At 66.5% G+C, this 17,635-nt stretch overlaps 1 protein-coding gene across 2 annotated transcripts; it reads right to left on the reverse strand.

Annotated features, from left to right (window-relative positions):
• Positions 1-7,405: 7,405 nt before the first annotated feature.
• On the reverse strand, positions 7,406-17,512 carry RPS6KA4 (ribosomal protein S6 kinase A4). 2 transcript variants are annotated; one of them, XM_051833098.2, is made up of 17 exons: positions 17,349-17,512; positions 17,238-17,263; positions 16,336-16,554; positions 16,133-16,248; positions 15,589-15,696; positions 15,409-15,489; positions 15,222-15,325; positions 14,963-15,113; positions 13,291-13,455; positions 10,341-10,469; positions 10,130-10,263; positions 9,963-10,056; positions 9,682-9,855; positions 8,820-9,014; positions 8,491-8,650; positions 8,189-8,352; positions 7,406-8,091 (listed from the first exon to the last, which is right to left on the reverse strand). In XM_051833098.2, exons 3-17 carry the CDS (start codon positions 16,490-16,492, stop codon positions 7,915-7,917), a joined length of 2,109 nt encoding a protein of 702 aa, XP_051689058.1. In that variant the 5' UTR covers positions 16,493-16,554; positions 17,238-17,263; positions 17,349-17,512; the 3' UTR covers positions 7,406-7,914. The 2 variants fall into 2 exon arrangements, with proteins under 2 accessions (XP_051689058.1, XP_051689057.2); XM_051833097.2 differs by having other exon boundaries at positions 17,192-17,263; positions 17,349-17,488.
• Between the last annotated feature and the right edge of the window lie 123 nt (positions 17,513-17,635).

Raw genomic sequence — 17,635 nt, forward strand, 5'->3', positions numbered from 1 at the left:
ATTTATCCCTGGACCACGGTGAGCCCGGCTTTACCTGGTGACCACCAGTGCAGAGAGGGGGCGCCTGTCGCAGCACAGCAGGCCGGGCACACCTCATACAGGGGAAAGGACTGACGGGGGGGGGGCTGTTAAAAACCGAGTCCCGCCCATGGAGAGCCCAAAGGTGCCAGGTGGCTCCTCCCCTCACCTGGCTCCTCCCCTCACCTGCCGCCGCACTGCCCGGCCCCCAGCCGAGAGTTCACCCGGAGGCGGCCTGGGCGCCAGCGCCTCTGTGATTCTGAGACCCTTTGAGGATTCCGTGGATACCGACCCGAAGGTCAGGGGACTTGGTTTTAAAGGTTTTTTTTTTTTTTAATTTATTTGACAGGTAGCGTTATAGACAGTGAGAGAGAGACAGAGAGAAAGGTCTTCCTTCCATTGGTTCACCACCCAAATGGTTGCTACGGCCAGCGCACCGCGCTGATCCGATGGCAGGAGCCAGGTGCTTCTCCTGGTCTCCCATGGGGTGCAGGGCCCAAGCACCTGGGCCATCCTCCACTGCACTCCCGGGCCACAGCAGAGAGCTGGACTGGAGGTGGAGCAGCCGGGATTTGAACCGGGGCACATAAGGGATGCCAGTGTCACAGGTGGTGGCTTAGCCTGCTGCACCACAGTGCGGCCCAAAATCGGGAGTTTAAGAAAACGTGGGGCCGGCGCCACGGCTCACTAGGCTAATCATCCACCTGCAGCGCCGGCACCCCAGGTTCTAGTCCCGGTTGGGGCGCTGGATTCTGTCCCGGAGTCCGCGCTCAGCAGCCATGTAATCAATGCCAGGCCGGGGATGAGCCGCCTCCCTCCCACGGGCGCGGCCGCCGGCCCAGGCCCTCACCTGGGAGTGCAGGGCTCCCTCCAGCCCGCTCAGCGCGGCACACCAGGGGCCTCGAGACGCTCGCGGGACATGGAATTGAAAGGTCAATTTACGTCGGTACCAAACCCACCACATCTGTGCCGTGAATTTTCCAAGACCTCTGGGAGTCACAGGGGCGCGGGGGCCGAGGGGCTGTCCCCGGGCGGGTGGTCTCTGCTTAGGCCGAGAAAGATGTTTTTGCCTTAAAGGAATGAAAAGGTTGCGATGCCTTTAAATCCACCTGCCCGATGGCTGGGGGCGGGGGAGGGGTGTTGGGACAGAGGCAGAAGCCGCTGTGCTGTCCGTGGGGGTGGGGCTGAGTGTCCCCCAGCACAGAGCCCCAGCCCCTCAGTACCTGACTGGAGGGGACCCCCTGGTGGGGCTCTCACCCCCTCCCCGCCCTGCACCTTGCATCTGCAGACCCAGCTCCGGGGAGCGGCCCCTCCCACTGTCAGGGCACCCCGGTGCAGCCCAGGCCGCCGGACCTGGAGCCGGGGTCACGCTGGGCTCCGGGCAGAAGCGCAAGGCTCGGCTGCCCTCCCTGGGCCCTGGGAAGGGACACTGCGGGCCGGCGCCCTCCTCACCGCCCGGGCCTCACCTGCCCCACTTCTACCCCGAACGCCCCCATTCCCCGCCTCACGGCTCGGAGGGCAAACCAGCGTGCAAACAGGACTGAGCCACGCAGGGCGGGAGGCCGGGGCCCACAGACAGCACCACGGCCCGGCTTCCCGCTGCCCGGCCCACCCCCGGGCGGGGATGCGCTCCCTGCCTGGAAGGCGGAGGCCGCGGAGCACAGCGCCACCGTGTGGCCGGGCTCTCGCCGCATCATCCCGTGCGAAGGCAGCGGGCGGCCAGCGTGGGCAGCCTGGATCCGCGCGCGTGACCTCATGGCCTCGCACCCGTCAGCACGCCACTGGAACCCCACGCGCCTTTCCGGGCAGACGTTGAAAACACAGCTCCAGGCTCAGCTCCCAGTGCGGACACGTGACTTTGCACATGGGGGCTGCTGTCTCCCAGTGGTACCCTCACCCCACTGCGGGGAGCCACACAGTCACCCACCTCGCGGGAACGTACCGTCCCACGGTCACACAGGGGCCACCCCCAGAGTCCCCATCCGGGCGCTGCCTGAGTCTGGGGCGACCACACAAGGCAGCCGTGAGCGGCCGTGGTTAACGGCTGAGGGCTGCCAGACGGGACACAGCACACAGGTGGCTGCCGCTCATGTGTGCTGGAGTGGATGCTGAGGTGGATTTCTGAGAGGATTCGTTCTGAGAGGAGGAGCGTGGTGGGGGCAAGAGGCCCGGAGTCACCACACAGCCCCGGAGTCACCACACAGCCCCGGGAGTCCGGAGCCGGGTGAGAGCAGTCCTGAGGCAAGCAGCCCACAGACTCGTTTATTTCAGTTGGTACAGCTGCTTATATAGCCGAGGCAGCGGCAGCCAATCCCATCAAGGGGCAGTCTATGCCCTAACCAATCACAGCCTGTTGCCAGTTGGGCTCTTGCTGCCAGGCAGTTTCTGAAACCATCCAATCACGGCCTGCCGTCAGGCTCTGTTGTCATGTGGTTTCCGAAGCCATCCAATCACCGCCTGTTGCCAGGCAGTTTCTGTTGTCAGTGGCCATCTTGGCATGGCCTTCTCACCTTCTCATGGCCTTCTCACCTTCTCATTCCATCACACAGATGCACACTGCACAGGTGCACACTGCACAGATGCCCGCCTCTCACCAGACTCTGTGCAGCCAGAACACGGCCCCACGAGGCACAAACAGCAGTGTCAGCGTGTGAGTGTGAGCAGGGCGTGTGCACACAGCAGTGTCAGCATGAGTGTGAGTGTGCACTCAGCGTGAGCACGAGTGTGCAGTCAGTGTGTGCACATAGCGGAAGTCCAAGGGGGGACGGGGAGCTCTGCCCCCCGCTGGTTCGCTCCACAGTGGCCGCAGGGCCAGGAGAAGCCGGCGCCCGGGCGCTCCCGAGTCCCCCCGCCGGGAGCCGGGGCCCAAGCCCTTGGTCATCTCCCGCTGGTCTCCCAGGCCATCAGAGCAGCTGGATGGGAAGCGGAGCAGCCGGGACGGGGACGTGGACCCGGGCCCTGGGGGATGCCGGTGTTGCAGGCTGTGCCCCGCCCCCCAGGTCACCTGCTGGCAGCCAGGCACAGGGACGAGCTTCCCGGGCGGCAGCGCGCACAGGCAGGGGCTCTCCGGCGTCAGCCGCTCCCTCTGGGCTGGGAGCAGCGCTGTCCACAGCACTCACCGCTGGGTGCCAGGTCGTGCCTGCACAGGGCGGTGCCCAGCCAAGGTTTGCTGAGTGAGCCAGCGACACTTGCGGGTTCAGCCACTCCCTGGCCGCCTTCCACCAAGCGTACAGAAGCCCCCGCGAAGCCTCGCCCCTCCCCGTGTCCCTCCTCCATGCTGGTCTGGGGCCGCTCTGCCCTGCAGGCTGTGTGACCTCGGGCGAGTCTCGCTCCCTCTCTGAGTCTCTCTCTCTGCCGGGGACTAGCAGGGCCCTCTGGACAGGGGCGGGGGAGGCGGGCGACCACTTACCTGCTGACCCTCTTCTTCAACTGCCTATGCGCCTGGGGAAGCAGCGAGGACGGCCCCACCCACAGTGGAGACCCAAGTGGAGTTCCAGCCCCCGCCAGCGTGCTCATCTGGGGAGCGACCCAGCAGACGGAAGGTTCTCTCTCTCTCTCTCTCTCTCTCTCTCTTCTGCTCTCTCTGTACCTCTCTGCCTTTCAAATAAATAAATAAATCTTAAAAAAGAAGAGGGGCCAGTGCTGGGCGTAGCAGGTAAAGCCGCCACCTGCAGCACTGCACCCCATGTGGGCGCCAGCTCGAGTCCCGGCTGCTCCACTTCCGATCCAGCTCCCTGCTGATGCACCTGGGAAGCAGCTCATGTGTGCACAGGCTCTCACTCATACTCACACTCACACGGGCTCACTCACATGCACACGCTTTGCTGACTCAGAGGCTCACTCTTACACGCACACACTCACACACACACACACGTGCTCACACATGCTCACATTCACAGGTGCACATTTGCATGTTCACGCTCACATGCTCACCCTCCCACATGCTCAGTCACGTATGATTCTAATGCTGTCGCATACACTGACACTCATGCACAGGGTCGTGCAACACTCATGCTGACACGCACACACACACGCGGACACATGCACTCCATCCACACATGCTGGCTCATGCACACACGACCACACACAAGTTTATGCTCATGTTCACATGTGCACTTACACTCACTTCACACTCATACTCACACTCATGTGTACTCACTTGTTCACTCACACACGCAACACACGTGCAGTGTTCATGTTCACACATGTAACACGTGTGCAGTGTTCACACACGTAACATCTTAACACACATCCTCCCACACACTCCTCACGCTCACACACCTGCACCCACACACATGCGGACACTCACACGTGTACTCACACGTGCCTGAGTGTGTTCCCACCCCCCACTCCTGGGTGCCAGTCAGGGACAGGGCGACACTGGCCCGCGCTGGGGAGGGCAGGGCTGTGCCTCAGCCCAGGCTGGCGCTGGAGGCAGAGCCTGAGAGCTGCAAGGCGGGGGAGCACGCACGCACACACACACACATGCACTGACGTGCACACTCACAGACGCGCACACACACTCAGACATGCACACACATGTACTCACAGATGCGCACACACAGACGTGCACACACGCGCTCACAGAGGTACACACACTCACAGACGTGCACGCACTCAGACGTGCACACACACTCACAGACATGCACACACTCACTCACGGACGTGCACACTCACAGATGTGCACACACGCACTCACAGACGTGCACACACTCACAGACGTGCACACACTCACAGACGTGCACACACACTCACAGACATGCACACACTCACTCACGGATGTGCACACACTCACAGACGTGCACACACCCCGCCTCTGGCCTGGCCGTGCATCCCCCCAGGCGTGCCTGGCCCCACCGCCCGTTTCCTCAGTGCCGTTTGTGTGAGCGGCCCTCTGTGGAGGTGAGTGTGCCAGGCAGCTGGCCAGGGCTCAGCCGGGCTCCCTCTGGCACCCCGGGGTGGGTGTTGTCGCGTCCCCACTGCACTCACGAGGCCGCGCACACTCGAGCCAAGTGGCCGTGGTCAGGATCGCGTGGCCGGCAGCGGCAGGGCTGGGCTCAGCTGTTCCACCTCTGCTCGCCGCTCTGGAAGCCCCCGGCCCTCACTGCACTCCCGGGAGACGTGGCGTCCGTCCACCTGCCCAGCCCGCGCCGGCTGCTCACGCCCACGCGTGCACCACCAGAGGCGGCCCGGCCACACCCCAGGACGGGGAGGGAAGGGTCCGGGGGCTCTGGCTGCACCGGGACCTCCAGGAGCTCCTCCAAGAACTCAGGCGAGGACCTGGGCCGAGGGAGGACGGGGGGCCAAGTCCTTGGGCCCCTGCACCCCTGGGAGACCCAGGTGGAGTTCTGGCTCCCGGCTTCAGAGGGGCCCAGCCCCAGCCGCGTATACATCTGGGGAGTGAACCAGCAGACCATGATCTCTGTCCCTCCCTCTTGCTCTGTCACTCTACGTTTCAAACAAATAAAATAAATCTTCAAAAACATAACAAATAAAATATCAAGGAAAAGAAAACCATCCGAACAGACAACAGACGCAATCTGAAGAATCCTCAAGACAACATGAATAATTTAAATAAGTCGTGGCACACACCCTGGACAGCTGCAAAGTAACCGTAAACTGCTCATCGCATAGACAGAGTCCACAGGCCATTTCTGAGGCTTAGGCCATGAGAACCAATTTTAACCTTATTGTTTTAAGATGTGCTTATTTACCTGAAAAGCAGAGGACAGAGGGGGAGGGAGAGACACGGGGAGAGGTCTCCCACCCACTGTTCACTCCCCGATGGCTCAACAGGCAGGGCTGAGCCGGGCTGAAGCCCGCGGAACCCCACCTGGGTCTCCCATGGGTGCAGGGGCCCAGTGCGCAGCAGCAGGGAGCCGGGTCGGGAGCAGAGCAGCCCGGACTCGAACCCCCATTCATGCGGAATGCCGGCATTGCAAGCCGACGCTCAGCCCTCTGGCCACAGTGTCGCCCCCCACCCCGCCCCTTTTAAATTTTTAACAACTTTATTAGAAGAGAGACTCTGCCGTCTGCTGGGTCACTTCTCAAACGCCTGTAACAGCTGGCCCGGCTCCGCCCAGGTCGCCCCGCGGGGCAGGGACCCAGCCCCAAGCCGTGGTCGGCTGCCCCCCAGCGCTCCGATCTGGGGTGCCTGGGGTGCGGGGGTCCCAGACAGCATTCCAGCCGCTGCGCACCCTTTCACATGTTGATTAACTCTATCAATTCTATTAACTCTATTAGTATTATATTCTATTAACTCTATCAATAAAGAAAATCTGAAAACGAACGCATCGAAATGATAATGAGCACATTATCACTTCTTTGCATTTTCTCCTAAAATTAGCATTTAATTAACGGGAAGCTTCAGGATACGCACTTACTGCTGCACTCCCTAACTGCACATGAAACATGCGCGGGACCGGCGACCCTGCCGGGGCTCCACCGCACAGCACGCGGTGCTGGCGCGCCTGCGACGCTCGGCTCTCCCCACCCCTGCTCGGCCAGCGGCCACACCCTCAGGCCGTCCACCGCCCTCTCCTCCCTCCTACTGACCGGCGGGAGGCCCAGGGCCCCATAACGCACAGCTGGACCTGCTCCCCTACCCCTCCTCCTCCCGAGGGCCTCGTCCAGGTCAGGGGACACAGCTCGGTGCCCCGCCCCACTGCCGAGGCCACACCTGCCGCCGGGCTGGCGGCCTGACCACAGCCCTGCCTGCTCCGCCTGGACTTCGGCACCCGAGGCCCCACGAGGACGCCGGCCCCCCAGGACCTTCCCCACGACGCGGCAACGTCCCGGACACGAGGGGCGGCCCACCATGCCATGAGGACAAGCTCCGGGGAGGTGGCCTAGGGCGGCGACCAGGAGGCCACGCCAGCCTGCGTCACAACCACCCGGCAGGGATCACCCAAGGGGGTCTCAGACACCCACCAACCGCTCAGGACCACGCAGGCTCCGCCCTCCCCGCGCCCAGCCACCTCCTAAGGCCCGCCCCTTCCGCCCAAGGGGAGGTGCAGTGAGGCTGTAGATTCGCATCTACGCCAATCAGCACGCTGCACCCCAGGACGCCGTGAGTGGCTCAGCCGGGGCACGTGACCTGACTGGGTCCAATCAGAGCCCTTCCCAGCAGGCCCTGCGCCGACTGCAGCGCTTTGGCGGCAGATTTCAACCTAGACCCCTGCAGACGGCGGCGCCCCGGAGGCCTGCGCGATCCTTGCAGACCCCACCAAGGGGAACATAGAAGCCGGGACCATGCGTTACTTGAGACTGAGAGGGCCTGGCTTTCCTGTCACACCGGGAGACTCCTGCACGCAGCCGGCAGGGCTACCGGGACACACCCGCTGCTCCCCCCAAAAGCCGAGGCCCCCAGGGCACCACAACGCGCACGCACAGCACTGGGTGGGCTTTTATTTCAAAGTCAAAGGCACAGCCCGGACGTGCTGAGGCAGTGACGGCCCACCCCCCAGCCGGGAGCAGCTGTGCCGCAGGGGAGGGGAGGGGTTAGAGGGGGCCTCCTCCCTTAGCCCCGTGGGGGAGAAGCAGGTGACCCAGAGAGGCGCAGTGCCCCAGAGGTCCCCCAGGGCCTCTTCCTCAGTCCCCCCCCAACACAGGTCTTTGGTGGACAGAATTGCACAGTCCATAAAGTGACAGCTCAAGGGCGCCCCTTCCAGGAGCAGGGCCTGGGGGTGGGAGGGGTCCTGGTTCCCCCTCCGCAGCGAACTCAGTGCTTAGAAGTGGGGGAGGGGTCTCCCCCCCCCCCCGCAGCCCCCTCCCCTGCGGCTCTGAGTCCATCGGGTTAAGACATAAAAAAATTCTCTGCTTATAAAAATACTTCTGCTCTGTCGGGCGAGCGGGGAGGTCCCTGGGCATCTGGGCTCCCGGGTCACAGTGGCGGAGCTAGGAGGGCGACAGGGGGCCGTTGGCTCTGCGCGGTGCCCCCTTGGCGGCGGCCGGCGCGGGGGAGCCGCGGCGGGAGGCGGCCGCGCTGCGCAGCTTCTGCTTCCGCCTCTTGGCCAGCGGCGCGTTCTCCACGCTCTTCAGGAAGAAGCCCTCGCGCTTGCCGCGGTTGAACGCCTGGCAGGGAGCGGGCGTCACCGGGCCGGCCGGGCCGGGCCTCCCCGCAAGGTCCCCGAGTCCAGCCTCGCTTCCCTCCCGCGCTCCCGGCCTTTACCATGAAGGTGGCGTTGAGCCCGGAGCGCACGGCGGGGCCCGAGGACTCCAGCACGTCGGGGGTCCGCAGCGGGGGCGAGGAGCGCGCGCTGCCGTCCTGCAGCCACGAGCTGCCCCGCAGCCCCTCCAGCTTGAGCCGCTTGGCCGGGTCCACGGTCAGCAGCCCTGGCGGCGGGCAGGGGCCTTGTGGGGAGATGCGTCCCTCCCCCTGCGCGGCCCCCAACCGGGACGCCTGACCCTGTGATCCTCCGGCCCCCGCATAACCACCGCGCAGCCTCCCCCTGCCCACCCGTGACCACGCACCTCGGACCAGCTCCTTGGCCTCCTCGGACACGCCCTGCCAGGCCTCACCGTCCAGGGAGAAGCGCCCCTCGCGGATCTTGCACATGATCTCAGATGCCTGGCTCTGCCCGCCCTGGTCGGAGGCCCCCTGGAAGGGGACCTGCCCCGACAGCATCATATACTGGGGGGGGGGGGGGGGGGGACGCAGTGAGGCCAGCCCGGGGCCAGTCCTGGACCGCTCCCTCCAACCCGCAACGCATGGGTGCCCGCCGATGCCCGGTCCAGCCAAAACCCTGCCTCCCCCCACCCCACCCCGGCCCCCAGGATCGGGAGACCCGGGCCGCCCGCACCAGAATGACGCCCAGGCTCCAGAGGTCGCAGGACTCGTCGTAGCCCTGCTGCGCCAGCAGCTCGGGGGCCGCGTACTGCAGCGTGAAGCAGGGCGTCTGCATGGGCCCCGCCGGGCTCTGCGGCCGCAGCCGCGCGAAGCCGAAGTCGATGATCTTCACCGGGGCCCCGGGCGTCGCGTCCGCGTACAGGATGTTCTGCGGGGGCGGGGGGGGCGGCGTCAGAGGCGCGCCCCGCACCCGGCCCTGCCCACCGCCGGCGCCCCGCGCCCGGCCCTGCCCTGCCCATTGCCCGCGCCCCGCGCCCGGCCCTGCCCTGCCCACCGCCGGCGCCCCGCGCCCTGCACCCGGCCCTGCCCACCGCCCGCGCCCCGCGCCCCGCACCCGGCCCTGCCCACCGCCCGCGCCCCGCGCCCTGCACCCGGCCCTGCCCACCGCCCGCGCCCCGCGCCCCGCGCCCCGCACCCGGCCCTGCCCACCGCCCGCGCCCCGCGCCCGGCCCTGCCCACCGCCCGCGCCCCGCGCCCCGCGCCCCGCACCCGGCCCTGCCCACCGCCCGCGCCCCGCACCCGGCCCTGCCCACCGCCCCCGTCCCGCTCCCCGCACCCGGCCCTGCCCTGAGCCCGGCCCTGCCCACCGCCCGCGCCCCGCGCCCCGCGCCCCGCGCCCCGCACCCGGCCCTGCCCACCGCCCGCGCCCCATACCCGGCCCCGCCCACCGCCCGCGCCCCATACCCGGCCCTGCCCACCGCCCGCGCCCCGCACCCGGCCCTGCCCACCGCCTGCGCCCCGCGCCCCGCGCCCGGCCCTGCCCACCGCCCGCACCCGGCCCTGCCCACCGCCCGCGCCCCGCGCCCCGCGCCCACCTCCGGCTTGAGGTCCCGGTGCACCACGCCCGCCTCCTCGTGCATGAAGCTCACGGCCGACACGAGGCTGCGCAGGATCTGGCTCGCCTCCGACTCGCTGAAGTGCCGCTTCTGCCGGATGCGCTCCAGCAGCTCCCCGCCCCGCAGCAGCTCCAGGACCAGGTAGGTGTGCAGCTGCGGGCGGCGCGGCCCGGTCACCGCCCGCCCTGCTGAAGTCCCCCTCCCGGAGGTCCTCGGGCCTCCCTGTCTCCCGCCCCACCCCGCAGCCCGGTGGGCGTTACCTGGTCGTGGTGCACCTCGTGCAGATGCACCACGTTGGGGTGCGACTGGCACAGCCGCAGGGCGGCCACCTCGCGCTGCGTGTTCGCCTCCAGCCTGCGGGCGCAGCAGGCGGGGTTAGGGATCCGGCCCGCTCCGCGCCCGCCCGCCGGTCCCGGCCCGCGCGCACCTGCGACTCAAGATCTTCACGGCGAACTCCTGGCCGCTCTGGCGCTGGCGGCAGCGGCGACACACGGAGAAGCTGCCCTGGCCCAGCGCCGGTTCCCGCAGGTCCAGCTCGTACTGCTGGAAGAAAGGCGAGTCCTGCGGGCGCGCGAGGGACGTGGTCAGAGGTGCTGCCCCCGCGGGCGGGCGCCCCGGCGCGGTCCCGGCCCCGTCACCTGCATCATGGCGCTCCTGGCCACGGCCGCGCGGCCTGGCCGGTCTCCGGCGCCAGGCGCGTCCAGCACGTCGGTCATCACCGCGTTGTTGCGGTCAAACAGGATGGACGGTGCCACGAAAGAGTAGCCCTGCGGGTGGGGAGGGGGCAGGTGGGCGGAGGCCCAGGGAGGTCCCACCCGCTGGGGGTGGGGACCTCAGAGGGAAGACGCCCAGAGCGGGAGGGAGAGGTCCTACTGGCATCCTGGTGCCCACCAGCAGTGGACACGTTTGACCACCTTGTTCGGTCATCACTTGGGACCACATCTGCCCCCCTCCCCCACGTCTCCAGCCCAACCCTTGTGGTCACGGCCACCGCTCCCGCAGGCCCTGGCTTCGGTGGTCACTCAGGAGATGACCGGCCAGTGCACAGAAAGATTTTATTCTTCCCTCTTTATTTTTTAATCTACTTCGACTGCATTTGAAAAACGCCCAAGTCTCAAGCCCTGGAGTCCATCCAGGTCGCCCACAGGGCTGGAGAGACCGAGTACCTGGGCAGCACCTGCTGCCTCCCACGGTGTGCTCTAGCCGGGAGCTGGAACCAGAAGTGGAGGGGAGGGGCCGGGAGTTAAGCCACCGCCCGCGACGCCAGCATCCCATGCGAGCGCTGGTTCAAGTCCCGGCTGCTCCACTTTCAACCCAGCTCCCTGCTAATGCGCCTGGGAAAGCAGTGGAGGATGGGCCAAGTGCTTGGGCCCCTGGCACCCATGTGGGAGACCTGGATGGAGTTCTAGACTCCTGGCTATGGCCTGGCCAAGTCCCAGCTGCTGCAGGCATTTGGGAGTGAACCAGTAGCTGGAAGCCAGCTCTCTCCCTCCCTCTCTCCCTCAATCTCTGTCTGTCTCTTCCTCTCTAACTGCCTTTCAAAAAAAAAAAGAAAAAAATTAGAAGTGGAGCAGGACTCAAGCCCAGGCACTCCCCTGTGGCCCATGGGTGTCCAGGCAGTGTCTTAACCCCTGGCCAGAGGCCCTGCCCAGCTTCCCCCCGAAACCAGCCTTCGACCTCCCCTGTAAGGCGGGGCTACCAGAGAAATGCAAAGAAAAAGGACCACGTTCCAGCGGCTTACAGATTAGCTTCCTCTTCTCTGTCCCAAACATTTACCTATTTACTTATGTGAAAGCCAGAGCCACAGACAGAGAGGCAGACACACGCAGGCAGACACACACACACACACACACACACACACACACACACACACAGGGTCCCTTTGCCGGTTCACTCCCCCACGTGGCCCCAGCAGCCAGGTCTGGGCCAGGCTGAAGCCAAGAGCCAGGAGCTGCATCCGGGTCTCGCACGAGGGTGGGAAGGGCGGCATCGTGAGCAGCAGCTCAACCCGCCCCACGCCAGCGCCAGCCCAGGTTCCGGGATTTCTCAGGGCACCTGGAAGCGTGTGTCCCTCCCCCTGAGTGAGCGCCTGGCCCTCGCGCTCACTGTCAAGCCCCGAGAGTTAGGAAAGCAGCCGCGCCAGCGAGAACTTCCTCCTTAGAACCGAGCCGGGGAAGCAGGCGCCGCACGCACAGCTCTCGGGGCTGCGTCTGGGGACCGGGCTGCCCGTCCGTGGTGGGGCCCCTCTGATTTGCTATTTATGGACCGTGAGCCACGGGCCAGGCCCGTGCGCGGTCTACAGACAGCTTCTCGGGAGCTTCCAAGACCCGACCGAGGGCCCCCAGGCCCCCACGAGTGTGACGTGCAGTGTCCCCGGGGCACGCAACGCCGCGGCATGCACGTGGGATCACTTCCCCAGTGTCTACGTAAGCAAGTAAAAAATGTGAAACAAGGGTCGGCCTTGCGGCAAAGCGGGTGAAGCCGCCACTTGTGACACTGGGATCCAGGTCAGAGCGATGGTTCAAGTCCCGGCCACTCTGTGTCTCATCCGGCTCCCCGGAGTGTGCCTGGGAGAACAGTGGAAGGTGGCGCAAGTCCCTGGGTCCCTGCCACCCATGTGGGACACCCAGACGGAGTTCAGGCTCCTGGCTAAGGCCAGGCCCAGCCTCAGCTGCTGCAGGAATGTGGGGCTAAACCGGAGGATGGAAGATCTCTCCTGTTTCTCTATCACTCTGCCTTTCAAATAATTTTTTTTAAAAAAGTTTAATTTTTAAAGCAGGGGCCAGTATTGTAGCATAGCAGGTTAAGCCACTGCCTGCGACCCTGGCATCCCATATGAGCACCGGTTCAAGTCCCGGCTGCTCCACTTCTGATCCAGCTCCCTGCTGATGCACCTGGGAGAACAGCAGAGAACAGCCCACATGCTCGGGCCTCCACTGTCCACGTGGGAGACTCAGAGGGAGTCCCTGGTTTCTGGCTTCAACCTGGCCCAGCCCAGGCCATTGAAGCCTTTGGGAGGTGAACCAGCAGAGGGAAGATTCCCCCCACACACACACACTCCTGCCTTTTAAATAAGTGTGTGTTTATTTTATTTATTTGAAAGGCAGAGTGACAGAGAGGGAAAGGGGGTGGGGAGAGAGGGAGAAAGAGAGAGAGAGAGAGAGAGAGAGATCGCTCTTCCATCTGCTAGTTCATTCCCCAAATGACCACAACGGCCAGTGCTGGGCCAGGCTGCAGCCAGGAGCCTGGAGCTCCATCTGGTCTCCCATGTGGGTGCAGGGGCCCAAGCACTTGGGCTGTCTCCCACGGCCTTTCCAGGTGGAGCAGCCGGGGCTCCAACCAGGAAGCCTGAATCGCAGGTGGCGGCTTAACCCACTGAGCCACGCCGCGGCCCTTAAGTGAGTAAGTCTTTAATAAAACGAGATAAAGATAAGCCGTGAGCCATCAGACACAAGCCATGGAGGTCTCCGGGACCAACGACCCGGGAGAGGTCAGCACGGGGCCCACGGGGGGCCCACAGCAGCCAGGGCCGAGGCCGGCAGCGGCGCCCGCCTCTCCTGTGCCTGGCATCCCCGAGTTCTCACTCACCTGGAAGATTCGAGGGTCCCCCGGCGGGGGGCTCCCAGGGGGCGAGTACACGGGCTCCAGCCGAGTGAACTCCTCTGCGAAGTTGCCCACGTCCAGCTCCGAGCGGATCTGGGGCTGGAACGGGGCCGGGATCTTCCTGGCAGCGAGAGCAGCCCAGTCCAGGCCCTGGGGGAGACCAGAGCTAGCGGTCAAGGGCAGGAGAGGGCCCCTGACCGTGGCGAGGGCCTCTCTCCTGCCGCCCTGTTCTGGAGACCCGCCCTCCGCCACGCTTGGCTCTGGACGTCTGTGCAGACCTCTCGCTCCTACCGGAATTAAATCTACAGAATCGCTGGGGCCCTCTCGGGGTCTGACGGTCAAGCCCTTGGGCAGAGACACCACACAAAAGACGACGTCTCGGCACCTGGACACAGCCTGGCCTGAAGTCCGACTTCTCCCCGGACTCTCCACTTACGGGAGCTAAACCCTGCCCTGTTGGGCTTTGGTAACGTGGGAGAGCTCGTTAGTACCCTGCTGCCCAGGACCCGGTTCCCTGCCCTCCCTAGTGTCACGGCCCCCATTTCACCCCAAGAACCAATACGCACGGCTAGAACTTCCTGGCAGCTACAAGTGACTGATGGCTTGTGGGTAAAACCGTCAGGTAGGACCTCAGGAAGGAGCTCCGGAAGGAGGCAGACGGTCGGCCAGCGCCCTGCCTGCCAATCTCCTTCTTCCTCCTGCCCCCTGCCTGCTGAGCAGCTTAGATGGCAAGAGCTCCCGCAGCCACTCTGGGCCTTGAGGCACCTCTGGGATGCAGGTCGGGATGGAAGGGATATTTAAGATATATGCAATATATCCACACTGGCTGGGTTCCTGGAGACGCCAGGCAGTAAAGACCTCTATGCTGTTGCCAAACTGTCTCAGAGTATTTATGTATTTAATTTGAAAAGCAGGCAGACTCCTCCCACCCCCTGGATGCCTGCGACAGCCGGAGCTGGGCCACACGGAAGCCAGGAGCTGGGAACCCGACCCGAGTCTCCCACATGAGTGGCAGGGACCCAGCTACTTGGAACATCCCACGGCTGCGTCCCGGGGTTCACATCGGCAGGAAGCTGGAATGGGGGGGGCAGAACTTGAACCCAGGTTTTCACCATTTCCAGTTAGATTTCTCTGTCCCCAGCAGCCAAGAGGCTGAGCTGGGCTCGAAGACCAGGACTCAGCCACCAGGGGCCTCCAGAGAGAAGGGGGCGGGAACGCTCCTCCCGGCACCCGCACAGCACCCGGCGTGGGGCGGGTGGGCTTGGGCCGTCCGCTGACGGAGCTGCCCGCTCCCCACCCCCACCAAAGGGACCCCTGCGCCCCTGAGACCTAGACCCCCCTCTGAGAGCACGTGGGAAGCCCCCTCCCAGGCCGGGCAGGCGGGGAGGACTCCCACGGGTGACACGTGGCGCCCGCAGCCAGGCCCCCGCTCCCGTGTCACAGAGGCCCGGCCTTGGATGCGACCGCCGCCACCTGGCGGGGGTGGGGGACCTCGGAAAACGCCTTCCCCTCTCTGAACCTCAGCTTCCCGGTTTCCAAGGAGACGGCGCAGAAGCCTTGGCGCAGGCACGCTGGCTTCCTCTGGGACAAGTTTCCAAAGCAAAGGGGACTGGGCCAGGCTCAGCGCACCCCTCCAGCGCCCCCCCCCCCGCCTCACCTGGAAGAAGGCGTGGCTCTTGACGTCCTGGGCCCCCTGGGGCCCCGCGCCCAGCCGCTTCCGGGGGTCCTTGCAGAGCAGCCTCTGCAGCAGGTCCTGTGCCACGGGCCCGATCCGGGGGGGGAAGGGAGGGGAGCACTTCAGGATCCGTCTGGGAGGATGGGGGTGCTGTCAGGGGCAGCGGGGGGCCCCCCTCCACGGCCCCGCCCAGGCAGGCCCTGCTGCCCCTCGGCCGCCCTCCGCGTCCGGCCCTCCTCACCGGGACACCTCGGCCTGCGTGTTCCTCTCGCCCTCCAGGGTGAAGGGCGAGGCCCCCGTGAGCAGCTCGAAGAGCAGGATGCCCAAGCTCCACCAGTCCACAGCCTGCGGGCCGGAGCGGTCAGGGCCCCGCGCGCGCGCCCCCGGCCCCGCGCCGCCCCGGCCCCGCGCCGCCCGCGCAGGCCCACCTTGCCGTGGCCCGCCTTGCCGCGGATGATCTCGGGGGCCATGTACTCGATGGTGCCGCAGAAGGAGAAGGTCCGCTCTTTCTGCGAGGGCGAGAGGACCCGCGTGGGCGCCGGGCTCGCTCCTCGCGCCCCCCCGCCCCCCCCCCGGGAGCGGCGGGCGGGCGGGGCGGGGGCGCGCACCTCCTCCGTGAGGAACTCCTTGCTCAGCCCGAAGTCCGTGAGCACCACGTGGCCGTCGGCGTCCAGCAGTACGTTCTCCAGCTTCAGGTCCCGGTAGATGATACCCAGCTGGCGGGGCCAAGACGGGCGCTGAGGCTTCCCCCAGCCCCCGAGCTCGGGACAAGCGGGGCCCGCCTCCTGCGCCCCCGGCGCCTCCTGCCTGCCGAGGGGGCCCCAGCGCGGGGCTGGGCCGCTGGCTGCCAAAGGCCAGTTAAGGCGCGCAGGCCCGGGTTCCAGGGAGAGGGGCCCGTGTGTGTGGAGAGGCGAGGGAGCCACAGCACAGGCCTGCGTTTGAGGAAGTTCCGGGGAGGTGGCCCCGGGTTCCCTGTGAGAGGAAAGCCCCTTCGAGGAGGCGCGCGTGGGGGGACGACACCCCAGCAGGCAGTACCAGGGGGCCTGGGGCGGGAGGGGGAAGCAGCTGCCCACCCGGCCCAGGCAGCCCGGAGAGACCGAGGCTGCTACTCGGGAGCCGCTTCGCCAGGCCCAGGGGCCAATGCCCGCCCACCTTGTGCAGGTGCTCCAGGGCCAGCACGATCTCGCCGCCGTACACGCGCACCTCGGCCTCCTTGAAGCACTGGCGCTGGTAGAGGTGGGTGAACATCTCGCCGCCGCTCACGTAGTCTGGGGCGACAGCGGTGGAGGTGAGGACGCGGCCGCCCCTGCCCCCCGCCCCGCCCCGCCCCCGCGCCGGCCCGCGCCGGTCCTCACCCAGGATGAGGTGCAGCTTGGCGTCGGTCTGGAAGGCGTAGTGCAGCGTGACCAGGAAGGGCGCCTGGCGCACCAGCTCCAGCACCGAGCGCTCCGTGCGCGTGTGCTCCTGCGTCTTGGCACGCTGCACCAGCGCCGCCTTTCGCAGCACCTTCATGGCGTACAGCTTCCCCGCGTCGTGCCCGCCTGCCTTCCGGACCAGGAACACCTTCCCGTAGGCTGCGAGAGACGAGGGCGAGGAAGAGGGGCTGTGAGTGGGAAGGCGGACGGGCGCAACCCAGGGTGGCGTGCAAACCTGGGGTGGTGTTGGGGAGGTGTGTGGGGGGAGCCAGGGGGAGAGGCAGGCGTGCAAAGAGCTGGAGGAGCAGGTGTGCACAGCCCAGGGGCGGCTCAGCAGGGGCCGTGAAGGGATGTGCAGCCCGGGGAGGGAGGAGTGGGGGCGGGGCGTGTGCCAACCTGCGAGAAAGCATTTGGGAAGGATGCGGGGAGGAGGCCCGGCTGCACGCCTGGCCAAGGGAGGGATGTGCAAAGCAGGCCTGGGGGAGTCTGCAAACGCGCAAGGGGGCTGTCACGTGGGGAGAAGGGGGGGCGCTGTGCAAGCCACTTGGGTGGGGTGCAAGCCCCCAGGACCTCCGAGCAGCCGCGGGAGGGGGCATGCATGCCCAGGACCCCACAGGAAGCGACGATGCCAACATGGAGCGCCCGGGAAGTGGGCACCCGACCCCGGGATGGCCGGTTGGAGCCGGGAAAGGGTGGGGGCCTTCCCAGAAGCCTGGCCCCAGAGCAGGCGGGTGTGCGGGCAGCAGGCCCCGGGACGCCGTGCCGGGACACCTGCCCGGTGCCCAGGGGCACTCACCTCCCGTGCCCAGCACCTTCAGCAGCTCGAAGTTCTCCACGCTCACCTTCTCCTCGTGCCCGGTCAGGTTGGCTGTGGGCACAGGGGCCGATGAGCCCAGCCCGCCCGAGACTCCTCCCAGCCCTCCCGCGCAGCCGGCGGCCGGCCCTGCACCCACCTTCCGTGATCCGCAGCTCCACGGCGCAGCCCTCGTCCTCGTCCCCCATGTCGGGCGGGGGACGAGTCGCTGGGGCCCCCCCGTGCGGCTCGGGGCTCCGGGCGGCGCCGGTTACATGGCGGCTCCGGCCGGGGCGGGCGCTTCCTGGTGCCGCCTCCGGGGCTGAGGCGGGCGCCGGCGCCGCCTCCCGGCTCCCCGCCTTGCCGCGGCCTGAGTCAGGCGGCTGGAACGTGACAGCGGCAGGCGGCGGCCAGAAAGGGTTGGCCCTGTCTCCCGAGCGGGGTGGC

Source organism: Oryctolagus cuniculus, chromosome 1, assembly GCF_964237555.1.
Source record: "Oryctolagus cuniculus chromosome 1, mOryCun1.1, whole genome shotgun sequence".
NCBI classification, from domain to species: Eukaryota; Metazoa; Chordata; class Mammalia; order Lagomorpha; family Leporidae; genus Oryctolagus; species Oryctolagus cuniculus.

What these genes read in the sequence shown, in the direction of transcription:
- RPS6KA4 (XM_051833097.2), bottom strand. Translation starts at nt 17,397, where the DNA reads ATGGGGGACGAGGACGAGGGCTGCGCCGTGGAGCTGCGGATCACGGAA. An exon ending in CAAGCTGCACCTCATCCTGG is followed by an intron (nt 16,249 to 16,335) that starts GTGAGGACCGGC and finishes CTGTCGCCCCAG; the next exon opens with ACTACGTGAGCGGCGGCGAG. An exon ending in GGCTCAACGCCACCTTCATG is followed by an intron (nt 8,092 to 8,188) that starts GTAAAGGCCGGG and finishes GCTCCCTGCCAG; the next exon opens with GCGTTCAACCGCGGCAAGCG.